The 15720-nt window shown below is 62.1% G+C and overlaps 1 protein-coding gene across 1 annotated transcript in view; it reads right to left on the reverse strand.

Moving 5' to 3' along the window:
- Positions 1-6014: 6014 nt before the first annotated feature.
- The window catches only part of BIN3 (bridging integrator 3), a 42700-nt gene continuing 32994 nt past the window's right edge, over positions 6015-15720 (reverse strand). The window contains exons 7-9 of the mRNA XM_082495770.1: positions 15181-15322; positions 12950-13084; positions 6015-6979 (exon numbers count right to left, since the gene is read on the reverse strand). Coding sequence (XP_082351896.1) covers positions 6833-6979; positions 12950-13084; positions 15181-15322 — 424 coding nt within the window. The 3' untranslated portion in view covers positions 6015-6832. The remainder of the gene's footprint in view (positions 6980-12949; positions 13085-15180; positions 15323-15720) is intronic.

The raw sequence follows: 15720 nt of genomic DNA on the forward strand, positions 1-15720 counted from the left end.
CGCCGCACCTATTGCATCACACCCCACCGTATGACGTCACGCCCAGCCGGGGCCGGTCCCCGGCCCGGCGCCGCCTCTTCCCCCCCACACACACCTCTTTTTTTCCCACCCCCCAATAAAGCCTTTTCACTGCCACAGAGGCGGCTCTTGGCGAGGTGATGTGCTGTTGCGCGGTGGCGTCACTCTCCTCAACCCGGCGTGACGTCACGCCGGGACGCGTCACGGCCGCATCACTTCCGATGGCTTTTCCGCCCCTTTTGTCCTCCCGGTCCCGCTCCCACCGCCCGGTTCAAGCGCACCCCATCCCCCCGGGTCTTCCCCCTGAGCCCCCTCCCAGGTCAGCTCCGGGGGGGTCCTGCTGCCCCGGGGGGGGGGGGGGTAAAACTTGTTCTTCCCCCCCCCCCCCCCCCCCCCCGACCACCCTGCTGAGCCCCCCGCTCCCCGCCGAGCTGCTGCGGGTGGGGAGGGGGCGTCCGGGGAGAGGGGGGAGTCCCCGCCGTCGGGGGGGTGGGGAGGATGCTCTCCCGGTCGCACCACTGGGGGGGGGGGAGGGAGAAGGTGGTCTTCCTCGGGGTGGTCACCAGCCTGCAGGAGCGGTTGGGGTGGTGGACCGGGAGGTCTTCTTTCCAGCTCAGGTGAGGAGGGGGCCGGGCGGAGGAGGGGGGATGCTATGGCGCGGTGTTTGGGTGCTGATGGAGCCCCTCATGGTGCCGTCGGGGCTGCGTGGCGAAGGGCCGGGTACCACAGAGGGAGGGAAAGATGCTGGTGAAAGCTCCCTGCAGCCCCGGCCGGGCGTTCTCCAACCAGGTGCCCCGTTATCCCACCATCCCCGCCTCTTCCCGGGGGATTTCCTACCGTGATTTCGTTTTTTTTTCTCTTCCCAGCGGCGTATCCCGCAGCCTCTCCCGAGAACCCCCCCACACACACCCCCCCGGCACCGCTCCCGCCTGTCCCATCCCTGGGCAGCAGCAGAGCATCCTCGGAGCTCCAACGCAGCTCCTGCTCCATCCTCCCGCATCCCGCCGCTCCTTCCCGGGAAACGTGAGTGCTCCTCCGCAACGTGGGGGGACGGATCCGGGCACCGGGGGGGCGGTGTGGGGGGATGTCTCTGGCAGCGACCCCGGGGAAGGCTGGCTGGGAGCACAGCGTGATGAGGGGATGCTGTAGGTCTTTAGGTTTTCTGGAGCAGACTCACCCCTGGGTGATGCCATGGGGTCTTACGACCTTCGTTCCCCCCCTCCCCAGCGGTGAACCCCTTCCCATCACCCCCATCCTCTCACCTGAGCCATCTTGGGGAGATGCATGGGGTGAGGACCGACGGGCAGATGGAATGACAGGGATGTGTGTCCCTGCTGTGGGGTGGGCATCTGGGCGGCCCCCTCCCCTGCCGCCCTGTGCCGCCTGTGCCTTTCGGAGCTCTAAACACTCACCTGGGCCAGGCACTAAGACACGGGACCCGTCCCTGCTGGGTGCTCTGGCCACGTAGTGATTTTTTTGGGGGGTGATATTTGTGGTCAGAGAGGATCTCTCAGGTTTCCGTGCAGGGCAGCCACCTCTGTGCTCCCACACCCCGTGCACGCAGCGTGCTGCCCGGGTCAGCCCACTCCGAGCAAGCCCAAACGCCCTCGGCGTGGTTCTCTGCCTCCAGCCCCTTCTGCGACGCCGGGGAGATGCTACGGCAGCACCCGGCTGCCCCGTGGCTTCTGCCACCTCCGCCTGGGCTGCCTGGATGCCTTCCCCCCGGCCGGTGGTACCCCAGCTGCATCCCTGGTGGCTGACCCCGAGGAAGATGCTGAGGCCGCTCCGGATGAGGCCGATTCTGCTTTCAGGGCCAAGGTGAGGAGGAGGAAGGTCTGCTCTCAGCGCAGGGGCCTGTGGCTGTCTCAACCCCCGGATGACCTGGAGCAAGGGAAGGCTGCTGAGCACCCAAGGAAGAAAATCCAGATGCGGACCCAGGTGTGTGCTGGACTTGGCAGCCCTGGTTAATTCACCCAGTTTGGGGGGAAAGCCCTTAGGTTTGGTGGTATGTTCTCACCTGCATTTAATGCTGGACTGGTTGTGGGATGGCATCTGCAAAACCTGGCCGTGTCCCCTGGGCGCCTTGTCCCCAGGGGGGATGGGGGCTTTGAGGAGGAGGAAGGCGGACAGTCGGGATGCTGCGATGCGACCGGGCTCACCGCCTGTCTCTGCCTAGTTGCTGCCGGGGAGGAAAGAGGACGAAGCTGTGCTCGGCGGCGGGGAACGGTCCCCATCACGGGATGGCCCCATCCTGAGGCTGAGCCCACGGTCCCGGTGCGCGCGGCCATTCGCACGGCACAAACTGGGCTGCACCCGAGTGGCCGCACGATGCGGTGAGTGCCACCAGCTCCAGCGCCTCTGAGCGGCGGCATCCCTTCCCTCCGCTTTTTGGAGGTCCAAGTGCTGACGTGCTTCACTCGGTGGTGCTCCAGAAATCAAGGCTGAGCGTGCACCGCATTGTAGAGTTAATTTTCCCTTTCTGCAAGCTCTCCCTGTTAACGTTGGGATCTTGTGGGTGGTACGAGAAACCGGTAATTATCCACTTTTACTACAGAAGATGGAGTCGTTCTCCCCAGCCCGGTGCGCAGAGTGCGCAGCGTGCGTCCCCCGCCGGCGTGCGGTCCCAGCCCCGGCGGAGGGCTGCTTGTTCAGGAGCGGGTTTTCCGGGCGAGAGGAGGGTTTGCACCGCTGGGAACGCTCGGGTTAAGTCTCCATCGGTAAAAATCCCTCTCTTGAACGCGGGGACGGCAGGAGGAGCTGGCGGCACGGAGCAGGAGCAGGGCTTTGCCGAGCAGCTCTGGGGCTGCAGGGTGGAAGGATGGGGGCACGCGTTGGACGCAGGAGCGGCAGGTTGGGGGGGATTAGGCGTTTGGGGAGGGCTGGTGGCCCCGCACGGGGGTGACACAGCGATGCAGACGAAGCCACAAGGGAAGCAAGGCAGATTTAGGAGAGCCCAGGTAGGCTTTAATCCAGCAGTGAGGACTGCGGCATCTCCGGGCCACGGAGCAGCCGGCCAAGAGGCAGCGCGGAGCTGCTGCCCGCCCAGGGCACCGCAGAACGCCCCTGCGGGGCCGTCACAGCCCTTTGCCCACTCAGGAGGTGGCACAAGGGTCTGGCAGGGCTCAGGTCCCCGCACGCCGCCCAGGGAAGAGCACGGCCCTCGCTGGGGCGCATGGGCTCGGCTCCTCGCATGACAGTTATATATAGCATCCCTGCTCCGGGTAACCGTGGCAACTGATTTTATTTTGCTTAAACCTGGCCCGGCATGTGATGTGGTTGGGAAGGAACAGCTGAGGGGAGATGAAGTTCTCCGTGCCGGGTGCTGGGGGAGGCGGTTTGGCTCAGTCCCAGCGGCGACTATAGGGGACCCGGGTGCGGGCTGGGCAGGGGACGCTCTCGGGCATCGCTGGGGGCTCGCTCTGTGTCCCTGCAAATGGCCCTGCTGGGGACAGTCACCAGCCTTTCCATCACCTCTCAGGGGCTCTCTGGTCCCATCCCCTTCATTCCCATCTTCACAGCCTCCCTGCTGGCAAGCGGGAAGGTTTTATGGCCGTCCAGCTCCCTGCTGGGCTTCCCGGGGCACCCCTCACCGTCGTTCTCCGCCATTGTCCAGTTTGCCAAATTCAAGTAATGGTTGGGAGGTGGTGGTGATGGTTTTCCTTCCTTTCCTCTTCCCTCCCCTGGAGGAGTGGGAAGCCTCGTGCCAGCCCAAGGCGGAGACGGGACCTTTGCTGCTTCCATCGCCGGAGGAGAAGCCCACCATGCGGCGCCCAGCACGGTGATGCCGGGTGCTGTGCCAGCTTGGATGGCCCAAAAAGGTGGTTTCACTTCTGTAGGCGCTTGGACAGGGCTGTGTTTCGGAGAAGGTGAGGTCCCACTCTGGGTGACAGCTCCCGGCACCTTCTCTTCCCTCCCCCACCTAAACAGGGCGGATTTTAGCAGGAGATGGATGTCCCCGAGCAGCAAGCGGCTGCCACGGGTACCACCGAGCTTCTGCTGGAGCCCGGGGAAGCAGGGGGCAGGCTGCCTGCTCCGACATCCCCCTCTTCACCCTGCTGGAGTGCAGGGGGCGGTGGGAGACGCTCTCCTCCCCGGTAGGCTCGGCACAGCCTGGGCGGGCAGGTCCCCTGTGCCCCTCTCCCTCCCCGGAGTGGCGGTGACGGTGGCTGAGCTCTTCCAAGCGATGCTGTGGCGGGATTTTTGGCTATAAGCACTACAAGGCGCTGCTGGCCCGGCCGGAGAAGGAAAAGCCGCTGGAGATCAGGACCCTGGAGCTAAGGGCTGCAGAGGAGGAGGAGGCCGAGCAGATGTAGGTACGTAGCCGGGAGGAATCCGGTGTCCCTGGTGCGATTCCGCACATCCCGGGGACCCTCGGCGCAGCCTGTACCCCGCTCCGCATCGCCGGGGTTTTGGGGAGCTCGGCCACTCCCATCCCAAGTGCAGGGCTGCGTTTCAGCAGCCCAAAGGCTCCGGACCCAAGCGCTGTCCTGCCCCTGGATGCTCTCCCTTTGTGCACTTCCATTTGAATTCCTGCGGCTACCTGCAGCCGAAGGGAAGAGGAGCGCTTCGGTGGGCGTAGGGATGATGGGGTATGGCGGAGTTTGAGCTGTTGGCAATCGTACGGTGGGTGATGAGTCGTTCTTGTCCCAGTAAACCCCCCTCTGCCGCCTCCTGCCGTGGCCCAGGTCTCCCACAACATCACGGTGCTCAACCTGGGGAAGCCGCTGGAGAAAGCAGAGGAGCCAACTCTACCTGGAGAACAAAATCCATGCGCCGGAGGTCATCCTGGGTAAGCCGGAGTGAGACGTGCCGGGACGTGAGGGGTTCCCTCTTTGCGAGCTGCCCATCACCCCCCTCTCCTCTCTTCTAGACTAATGACTACTTCGACGAAGAACCGGCATCCAGCTGATCTGCACCAGGAGAGAGCGAAGTCCCTGCCCGCAGCGGGGTCACGGATGGTGGCAAGGTCCCCGTGAGCCTGTTCCAGCCCGGCCATCTCCATGCGGAGCCAGGGCAGCCGTAGGGATGCGCAGCGTTTTGCTCTGAGCGGTTGTTTGTGTTTAATGGAAACCTCTTAAGTGGGAAATGTGCGTATGGGACACAGGGCACGGGCCACCTCGCTGCTCTGAGCTGGACACACAAGTTGGGGACAGACTGGCTCGTTTAGGATGGGGGGACCCAAACAGGGCGGCTGGTGCTCGCTGTGCTGGCAGCTTGCAGGGGGGGGGAAGGGTCTCTGGGTGCCGCCGTGCCCGTAGCCGGTTTTTTGGCTGCGGTTACCAGCTCTGGGCCCCGCCAGCCCCATAACTGCTTCCCAACCCCTTGTCCCGTGCAGCAGCATCTCATCCCGGGACGCGGAGGGCAGCGGCGAGAGCTCCCGCAGCCTCTCCGTATGCCGCAAGGCGCCAACTCAGCACCTAATTCACCCTGTTCAACCATAAAAAAAATTGCATTTCTCGTGCTTTGCTGCAGCCGGTTCCTTTCTGCGTCTCTTCGGGGGCCGTTCAATCCCCCTTTTCCCTTTCCCACCCCCCTCCAGCCCCTCTAATACCTTTCTTAAAATTACACCCCAAAACCAATAGTGTTCTGCTGTAGCCGGGGGGGGGGGGGGGGGGGGGGGGGGGGGGGGGGGGGCTGGGGGTCGTGCCAGCCCACGGGGGGGGGTGTTGTGTGTGTGTGTGTCCCTTCGTGGGTTGTCCCCCCCCGGTGCGGCAGTGCTGGCAGGCGGCGGCAGAGGGCGGCAGCAGCCCGGCCGTGGCCCCCGCGGACCCGCACACAGACCCCCCCGCCTGCGCTGCCAAAAACTTTATTGGAGGAAGAGCAGCGGAGCCCCCACGTGGGTGTCGTCCCCCCCCACCCCCATCCCACCACCCCCAGGAACCGATGGGGTGGCTACAGTCCACTCCGCCTGTGGACCCCCCCCCCCCCATCCCGGGCTTCCCCCCTGTATTTCCCTTTTGCATTCCCCCCCCCCCCCTTCTTCTGCTATGGGGTCTTGGACCCCCCCTATAGCGCTCGGTGGGTGCCTATGCACACATTGCATTACAGATGTGCACACCACCACCACCACCCCCCCCCCAGGCAGATGTGCACCCCCCCCAGCTGTGGGGCAGAGGCACTTTGTGCCGTTTCTATTTAAAACGGGGCAGATTCAGAGCGCAGCATCACTCCATGCTCTGGGCGGGAAGCATCACGCTCTCCTGACGCCCCAAAAAATGGGATTTGAATGATTTACCCTCCTTCGGAGGGGGGTGGGGGGGTGGGGGGTGCGCACGCGCTACTGGGTGTCTAAGGCACAAAATGAATGGCCCGGCAGCAGCCGCAGGAGTGACTCGGTCCTCCTGCCAGAAAGGCAAGGTCTCTGGGCCCGATCCGGACCTGGAGTGGGTGCGGGGAGTTTTGGGGTGTTGCTGTGTGACGGGGCATCGTTGGGGGCCTGGGAAGGGCCGGCAGCACCCAGCCCGCCCCCCCACTTTCAGCTGAGCGGGATGGCTCGCTTTCCTGCTCCACCGCAACCCCCTATTTACGGCAAAGCCTGGCTGCGGGGACGGGGGGGGGGGGGCAGAGACGATCCAGACGCTGCCTTCCAAAAATGGGTGGTGGTGGGGGTGACCCCTGTTGTGCCTCCCACCCCATCCCCAGGCAATACCTTGTCCTGGCAGGAGGGCAGAGCCGTGGGGGCAAAGGGAGCAGCCAGTGGCTAAAGCCCCCCGAGTCCATCCCCGGGAGGGAGGGAGGAGGTGGGGAGCTGCAGGAGCCGGGGAGGGGGGAGGTCCCCAGCCCCTTCCCCATCGTCAGCATCCCGCTGCAGCGCTCAGTCGTCGGCCACGATGGACAAAGCCCGCAGCTCGCTCAGCTTGGCGTCGTTCTCCTGCTCCCGCTGCTCATCGCTCAAGCCGGGCCGGTCGATCTGCGCCGTCAGGTCCCCAAAAATCTTGTGCATCTCCGTGTAGTAGACAACCTAGGGTGGGGGGAAAAGATGGGGGCGAGTGGGGCTGGGGGGGGGGGGATGGGGGTTTGTGTGTGTGTGTGTCTCCTTCCCCACCTCTCCATGAGAGCCAAGAGGTGCGGCGTGCCCGAGCCAGCCCCTCGCCTCAGCGGTTCTGTTTCTAAAATAGCTTCCTCCCATGTGTTAATACCACCCCCTTAGATTATTACAACTCAACACATTTTAATAACACGCTGCCCTTCTCTGCTCGCTTCCCATCTGGGGAGCTGCGTGCACGGGGCTGCCGCCGGCACCCAGCACCGCCGTGCAGCCGTGGGGCCCCGTGCCACAGCCGGGCTGTCCCTCGCCTGTCCCCGGTGGCACCGGTGGCACCGGCACCGGGACGAGCCTGCCCACGCCGCCGTGCACCGCAACAGGTCTCTGCTCCCCGGGGCAGGGGCACGGCGAGCGCGGCGAGCATCACGCCTGGCAGCGCCATCCCCTGCATGAAGCAAGGGGGAGGGAGGAGGGGGGTGTGTGTGTTTTAATAATGTGCTAATTAGCACCGCCAATTAACTCCGGCAGCGAGCAGCGCTTCCCGGAGTGGGAGCCAGTGGGTCAAGCTCAGGCAGATGGCACCGGGCTGCCTGCTCGGGCGCGGGCCCTCGGCGAAGGAGAGCCGCGGTGCCCGGCAGGCGCTGGCAAGCGAGCCCTGCCTGCGGGAGCCCCCAGCGCTGCGGGCAGGGTGGCAGCGACAGCTCCCCCCCCCCACCCCCCCAGCTCAGAGCGCTACTGTCCCCACGGGAGGAGGGCGATGGGGATGCCATGCCTGGGTATTCCCCCCTTCACACCCCCAGCTCTGGTGGGGAGGCACAGGAAAGCGTTACCCCCAGGGCCGGATGGTGCTAGCGTTGCCCCCATTTCACAGATGGGTACAGGCGAGGCTCGGTGGGCACCCGGGGGCCGGCCCCAGCATCTCCAGCAGCGCTGGTGCGGAGACACGCACAGTCTCCATGGAGACCGGCTCCCCTAATCTTGCTCAAAATGATGCTTATTTTTGGGCAGGGCCAAGGGGAGATGCTGGGGACCCGTGTGCCTTTGCCAGCTGCCTGCACGCAGCCCCCCCCCCCGGTTCCATCCATACCAGGGTGCAGCGGGGGCTGCTCCGGGGCTGGGTCTCCCCACGCAGCGGGTGCTGGGTGATTCAGCATCAATGCTCATTTACACAGTGACTAACGAACCCCGCTCGGCGGCGGCGGCGGCGGGGCCAAGCGGGCAGGAATGAGGGCATGAACCACCCCCGCCCCCCCACCACCACCAGCCCATTGCAGCCCCCTCCACCGAACCACGGTCCCACAACCAGCTCACCCCCAAAGCATCCTCCCCGCCGGCTGCAGCCCCAGTCCCACGCCAGCATGAGATGCTGCCCTGAGCGGCGCGTGAAGAAAACACCCGCCACCACCATCACCCCGCGGCAATGCCACGGGTGAGCGCGGTCCCCGGAGGGAGGGCTGTGAAGCCGGGCACCGGAGCAGCCCTCCATGTCCCTTGTCCCCAGCCCGGCATCGGATGGGCTCAGTTCATTCCAACATGACCAAGTGACACTGCCAATTCCGGCACAGAAAAGGCACCGGCACGTTGAGACCAGTCTCCAGGGGACGGCAGGGCTGGAGGCAGCTACGTGCAGCCAGGGGGGGGGTTGTTGCCCCCACCCCACCCCGAGGATTGCCCCCCTGAGCCCCGGGCACGACAGCATCCACAGCAGCATCTCCGCCGTATTGAACGGGCAAAGCAGAGCGAATATTTTGGTCGCTGCTCCCCCCCACCATCGCCCACGTGCCGCAGCCATCGAGCCCTTCCTGCGGGAGACAGCGGGTCCCCCAGGGCCCAGCGGGTCTCCTTGGGGATGCTCTTCTCCCCCAGTAGGACCCAGTGCCTAACCATTAGGCAGTCATCTGGGGCGCCGGCATGTGTCTCCATCCGAGTCTCCTGTGCTTTAGCAACGAGATCCCACAGGCATTGATCCCCCCGATGCTTTTCTCCCATTGAAATATGGGTGAAAACCATCACTGCCTCTATGGGGGTGGGGGGGGGGTGGGATGCACCCCAAACCGACGGGCGTTGACAGCCCCGGCAGCGGGGGGCCCCGTGGCACCGCAGGCAGCTCGCCCCACGGTCACCGTCACGGTACCCCGCGCCTGCCGGCAGCTCAGTACTTTTCCAGCTATGGATACCATATGCTCCGTCCCCGTCCCATCAAATCCCATCTCCAACTCGCCTTTGAGACCGCGCCAACGGCCCCGAGTCCACCTGTCTTGAACTAATTCTGTTTCGGGACACCGTGTTCCCCTGATTTTCTATAGATCGCGTTTACAATGCCACAGCCGGGCGGCAGCAGCGTGTGTGTGTTTCTGTCAGCCCTACACAAAACAAAAGCCCGGGGTCGCTGCCAGGGCTGGAGTGCAGCAGCTCGCCCCAGCGCTGCCCCACAGACAGTTCCGCCTCCCAAACCCCATCTTTTTTCCCCCGTTTCATTAAAAACCAGAGGAGTATCGTGTTTTCTAGCTGGCAAATAAAGCGCAAAGCGGGAAGGAAGTGCTGTTCACGCACTCGCACCAGCGACGGAGCTCCAAATCTCCCCCTTTCATCTTCATGTGGCCACTTCAAAGTCCCCCCAGCCAGGGAAATATTTGCCTCTGTTGGCTTGGCCCAGGCACGTGGGTGGACAGAAGTATTCGGTGTTGAATGTTACAGCCTCTGCAAGCTCGGGACATGTCACGCCGTCAGGAGACACCCGGCACCGGGGCTGGCGGCCAAGCTGTGCCATGGGAACCCAGCCGCCCAGCCAGAAGGTCTCGGAGGGTCTCCTTGGGTCAAAGCCATAAAGCTGCTGCTCCGGAGCTGGTTTGAAGCGGGGTCCTTCCCTTTGCCACGGCACGGCTTGTTGCCAGCAAGGCAGCCGGTCCGTGCATCGCCACGCTGGCCGGTGCCGCTTGTCACACACTTGTCTCACTTTAACCCCCCACCTCGGCTTTCTCCGGGGCTAAAAAAATAGGGAAAACTACACCGTTTTGTACCCGGGGCTGACTTTGAACGGTGGGTCTGACCCGGGGACACGCGAGCCCAGAGTCACGGCCCCCGGCACGGTGCCAGCCGCCGGCGGCCAAGGGCAGAGCCGACCCCAGCCTCCCAGTCCCCCGCCATCCTTTTCCTCGAGGGATGTGCGCTCGAGCCCCGTCGGCCAACCATCGCTCCTAGAGGTACCGGCAGAAGGGGCCGAAAATAGAAATTCCACTGGGTACCGCGAAACCCCCGAGATGCTGAAAAAAGAGAGGTACGGAGGGAGAGGTAACCCGGCAAGCAGCAGCGGGATGAATGGGGCTGGCCGGGGGGGGGGCGGCAGCACAGCTCGACCCCGTTCACATACCTCTCATGGCTGGCTCACACCTGGGATTGTTGGGATAGGGATGGGGATGGTCCCGGCATCACCGCCGCAGCCCCCCGGCTGCCTTCCCCTGCCCAGGTCCCTGCAGGTGAGCAGCCGCGGCGGTGAGTCAGGGCTCCCGGGTGCTATTCCTGGCTCGCCACTGACTCATTAAGTTACCTTCAGCAAGCCACTTCCCTTTTCTTTTTTATTTCAGCCACCTGCGATGGGGGAAACGCTGCGCAGCCACCGGGCAAGAGCTCCAGAATGGGGGGGGGGGGGGGACGATGGGGGGGACGGGACACAGACGACACAGCCTGAGCCCAGTCTGGGCACAAAGGAGTAATTAGGGGAGTGCCGAGCGCTCCTCTCAGCAGCGGAGATGCCGTGGTGCCGGTGCATCCCTCCCCGCGGGTGGAAGGATGCAGCCAGCACTGGGGAAGAGGGATGCAGCTCCCGTGTAGGTTGGCGGAGAGGGCGGGATGTGACATGCTTTAGCATCCATCTGGGACCAGGTTCAGCCTAGCCGAGGGGACACGCATCAGCTTTGCTGTGACGCCGCTTCTTGGGCATTCAAACCGAGATTTCGCTCGCCTTTCCTAACAAAAATCCTCACCTGGAGAGAGGCGGGGCAGACGGCCAAGAAAAAATAATAGAAGATTCCCAAGGAAGAAGAGGGAAAACAGCAAACGGCCCCGGCACCAGCACCCTGCCGCTGCCCGCTCGCACCTCCCGGTGCCCCCAGCGCATCATCGAACCGCTACGGTTGGAAGAGACCTTTAAGCTCATCAAGTCCAACTGTTGACCACCACTAAACCACGTCCCCGGTCCATCTACCCATTTTTTAACCCCCCCCCAGGGCTGGCGACTCAAGCCCTTCCCTGGGCAGCCTGTTCCAGTGCTTGACTGCATCATTCCACTCGTGGGGAGGGATGCACCGGCACTTTGGGGGAAGAAATTTTCCCTAATATCCATCCCAACCCCCCCCCCCGGCGCAACTTGAGGCCGTTTGCTCTTGTCCTATCGCCTGTTCCTTGGGAGAAGAGACATCGCTGCCCCCCCGGGGTGCTGCCACCCGCTCGCCCCGAGGTCCCGCCGAGGCAGGAGCCGGCCGGGAGCCAGCACGAGCCGAGCGAGGGACATGGTGGCCAAGGACAGAGGGGCAAAGCCGCTCTCTATGGAAACTGCCAGCGGCTCGCAAACACCCAGACACGGGCAGGCGGCATTCGGGTTTCAAGGTCTCAGCCAAACGACCCACCCACAGCGGGAGAGGGTTTGCTGGGGGGGGGGGGGGTGGGGTGGGGAGGGCAAAAAGGGCCAGCGAGACTTTGCGGTGGCTCCAGGGAGTCTGGTTATTTCGGCAGCGATGGCTGGAACAGGGAGCCCCGCGCGCCCGATTGCTAAGGGAACAGCAAGAACAGCATCCCCAGCACCCACCCAGGCGGCGGCAGGGTGCATCGGCACCATCTGGTAGGTGAATCAGCCTGCAGACAACTTGCTGGCAGCTCTGCGGTGAAGATTCCCCCCCCCCCCGGCCCCTCACCCCCCCTCCAAAAAAAAAAAATAGTCGGAGGTGAGATGAAACGTGTGCTCTTTGCACCTCCCTGCAGCCACCCCGCCGCACCTCGTGTCGCTCCGGCGGCTCCCTTCCGAAAAAATACACTGTAGGAAAACACCCGCGTGATTTCGCTCCCCACCCCTACTCTTGAAGCTGGACCACCCCGTGCTCCCGGGCACGACGTCTGCCTGCCCCCGGATGCCAAAAAGTTCCCAACTGGATGAGATTCCCCGTTACCGTTCCTCCCCAGCCTCAAGAAAAGGGCGAGAGAGTAGAAGGAAGATGGAGGAGGAGCGGCAGCACGGCGCGGAGGGGAGCCGGAGGATGGAAATTCAAGCAGGCTGTGGTTTATTTAGGCCACCCCCTTCCTGCAAATCCTCGGTGTGGAGATTACACAGCAGCCGCCTCTATCGCTGCCAGCGCGCACCGGCTCTTGCTTGCCGAGCCTTAAGACGAGCCCTGAGCATCTCATACCCTCAAACAAGATCCAACCCTGAGCTCAGGACTGTAACGCAAAGAGACGACGTACCCAGACGGATAAAGCCACCAAATGCCAGCGGCTGATGCGTAACCAGGGCTTGAACCACCTCACGCAGGTAATACCATGGGACAGGACGTCATACGCGCACCAGGAGTGACCTCGATATGAGGCAAATCCATATAAAAAAGTAAAAACTCACCTCCGGCCGTCCTTTCTACCCGACAGCCAACCCCGCATCGCCGCAGGTACCGGCAGACCTGCTCTTCTGCCAGGACAAGGTCCAAGGGTTACCTGCCCAGTGTCCCACCAGTCCCACCACTGCTCCCCGTGCCCTCTCACCGCTCGGTAATTAAATCGCCGGAGGGAACGGCATTTTGGGCAGAGGATCGCTGCGTGTTACCCACGTATAACGCTCAGGGCGAGAAGGAGCCTTGCTCTAAGAGCAATTCACCCCCAGGCGGGACCCCAGATGCTCCGGGGTGAGGACGCCCACCCAAGGGACACCTGGCAGTGCCCGGCTGATGGGGGACAGCATCTCACCTGCGCCCGGACCAGCGACTCAAAGCTGGGTTTGAAGTAATCGATGCGGCTGCTATAAAACTTGGGCATTTCCTCCAGGAGCTGCTTGTTTTTGGCTTCAAAGTCCTCCTTCACCGGCCTCAGCTCTTCACGGGCCTGGGAAAGGAGAGAGGATGGAGTCAGACAGCTGGAAAAATGCCCTTCCCTTGGGCAGACCTGCAGAGAGGCCACCCCAGGCCAGCAGACTGCTCTGCTCTGACCCGAGGACAACCAGTGACCACCTAAGAGAGCCTGGTGGGACCCAAGCGACCAGCTAACGGAGCCTGGTGGGACCTATACAACCATCCAGTGGAGCCTGGTGGGACCCAAGTGATCAGCTAAGAGAACCTGGTGGGACCCAGGTGACCATCCAGTGGAGCCTGGTGGGACCCAAGTGATCAGCTAAGAGAACCTGGTGGGACCCAGGTGACCATCCAGTGGAGCCTGGTGGGACCCAAGTGATCAGCTAAGAGAACCTGGTAGGACCCAAGTGACCAGTTAATTGAACCTGATGGGACCCATGTGACCCTCCAGTGGAGCCCAAGCTCTGACCCTGGACCATGGGGAAAGCCATGGGGCACCTCAGAGCCTGCTGCAGAGATCACAAGCCAGCCGGTCTTCTCTCCTTCAGAAGAACAGGGACAAAACCCAACCCCAAAGCTCAGCCAGGCTGGAGAACATTCCCATCCACGGCTGTGTCCCCTCGCCCTGCCATTCCCAAGAGCATCGCCAGAGGATCCTGCCCCCACCGTCATTTTCGCCCATGACCTTCAGCTCAGCGCGTCCAACTGGCTTCTTTAAACAGAAGCGTGGGGAGAAAGGGAAATGTCTCTGAGATGGTGTGGAAAAGGGCAGGAGGGGGTGGGCTGTGAAATATTAGACCGGTTCAAGTCTGCCACTTAATCCCGGTGCCATTCCGACGGGAGGGGGGGGGGGGACGCGAGAGAAAGCCATCGAGCCCAGCCCAGCCGCGGCGCCCGTCCCGCTCCCGGGGACAACACGCCGGAGCGATGGGACGGACAAAGCCTTAAATCATATCAGGCTTAAGTGGGTCTGAGACGAAAAGGAGCAAATTCATCATCTGCCATGAAACAAGGAGCGTTTAGATTCCCGGGGGGGGGGGGGGGGGGGGAATTCAGGTGGGGCACCAAATAGGAGAAGACTTTGAGCAAACGGCTCTGAGGGGAAGATGCGAATTTGCAGCTCAATAAAACCACCTGGATGAGATCAGGCTATTTCCCATCAAATCTGTGGACCCCTCCAATGCCGCGGGTGCAGCATTGCTTAAGGCTCCCGCAGGCGTTTACGCGCACGCAGTGGTTAGTTAAGATTAATTTTTTTTTTTTTTTTGGGGGGGGGGGGGAAGGGGAGGAATTAGATGACACAGAAGTTCATTAAGGGGAAAAAAAAAAAATAATATATGAAATAACTAAAACCTGCTTAATCACCAGGACAAAAGCATTCGCCTTTTTCCAGCCACAGCTTTAGTCAGGGAGGCTAAGCGAAGTAAGCGGCTTACTATTAAATCGGAGGTCTCTTTTGTTAAGGCTGATAGGGCTATTCTTTAAGGCAAAACTTAATTTTTGTGGGGAAAGCCATCAGAAAATGCAGGTTCTTTGCCGCCGAGAACGCCAACCGTTCCTTCGAGGATCAAGCCACGTTCTGCAGGAGCGACAGATTTGGGGAGAAACGCCGGTGTAGATTTAATTAAAAAAAAAAAATATTACGGTTTTGCTAAAATTTAGGGGAGAGAAAAGAATCTGGCAAAGCTTCCTGTTAACCAATTACTGCAATTTTCCAAGACGAATTTTGGTAACAGGTGGCAAACGTAAAGCCTCGAATCGCTCTGATCTTCCCCCTTTTTCCCATCCAGCTGCTTGCTCAGGCGGGGAGGTCTGGGGAGGGGGGGGAACCCCCACACACCCCCCCCCCACACACCCCCCTCCCCATGCGACGACTTCAGCGCGGGCCGCCCCTCCGAGCGCCCCCAGCTCCCGCGGCTTTTAGGCCGTTTTATTTCGGAAAAGCGCCTTTCCCCCTTCGCCGAGCGCTCCAATTCACCTTCCTCTCGTCGAGCGCCCGTGCGCGGCAATTTTACAGAACATCCAAAACGTTCCGTTTCATGGCATGGATGTCAAACGCCAGGAGAAAAGCCCTTCCCGAGTTTTCCCGGTGACTCCGGTGGGATTTGGGGTCCGCCAGCGTCTCGGTACCTGGTGCAGCTTGGCGAGGACGGGGCCGGTCCTCTCCTTCTCCTCGTATTTCTCCACCTTGGACTGCAGGCGCTTGTAGTCCTGCAGCGTTTGCTCCCGTCGCTTCACTGCCATGTTCAGGCTGGGGAACACGCTGCTGAACCTGGCGGAAAGACGGGAAAGGGTTTTTTGGGGTTTTTTTTGGGGGTGGGATATCTCGATCGGACGCAGCATCCAAGGCAAACTCCCCGCCAAAAGTTCCCGAATAATTCAGGATTCAGAGCAAAGCCACCCGGGGGTTTAAAACAGAGCCCCGTCCAAACACAAAAGCTTTTCACGGCGGTCCTCCAAGAGGTTGGAAGAAAGGATTAAGTCACATATAACGATTCGGGAAGCCTTTGCCAGGACAGGGTGTTTGAGAGGAGAGCTAGAAGCACATGCTTGGGGTTGGGTGGTTTGGGTTTTGGTTTTTTTTTTTGTGGTTTGTTTTTTGGTTTTTTGGTTTTTTTTTTTGTGAAGGTCAATTCACTTGTCCAAGGGTGTGTTTTTAAATAATAATAA

This window comes from Vanellus vanellus, assembly GCF_965231255.1.
Source record: "Vanellus vanellus genome assembly, chromosome: 26".
In the NCBI taxonomy this organism is placed as follows: domain Eukaryota; kingdom Metazoa; phylum Chordata; class Aves; order Charadriiformes; family Charadriidae; genus Vanellus; species Vanellus vanellus.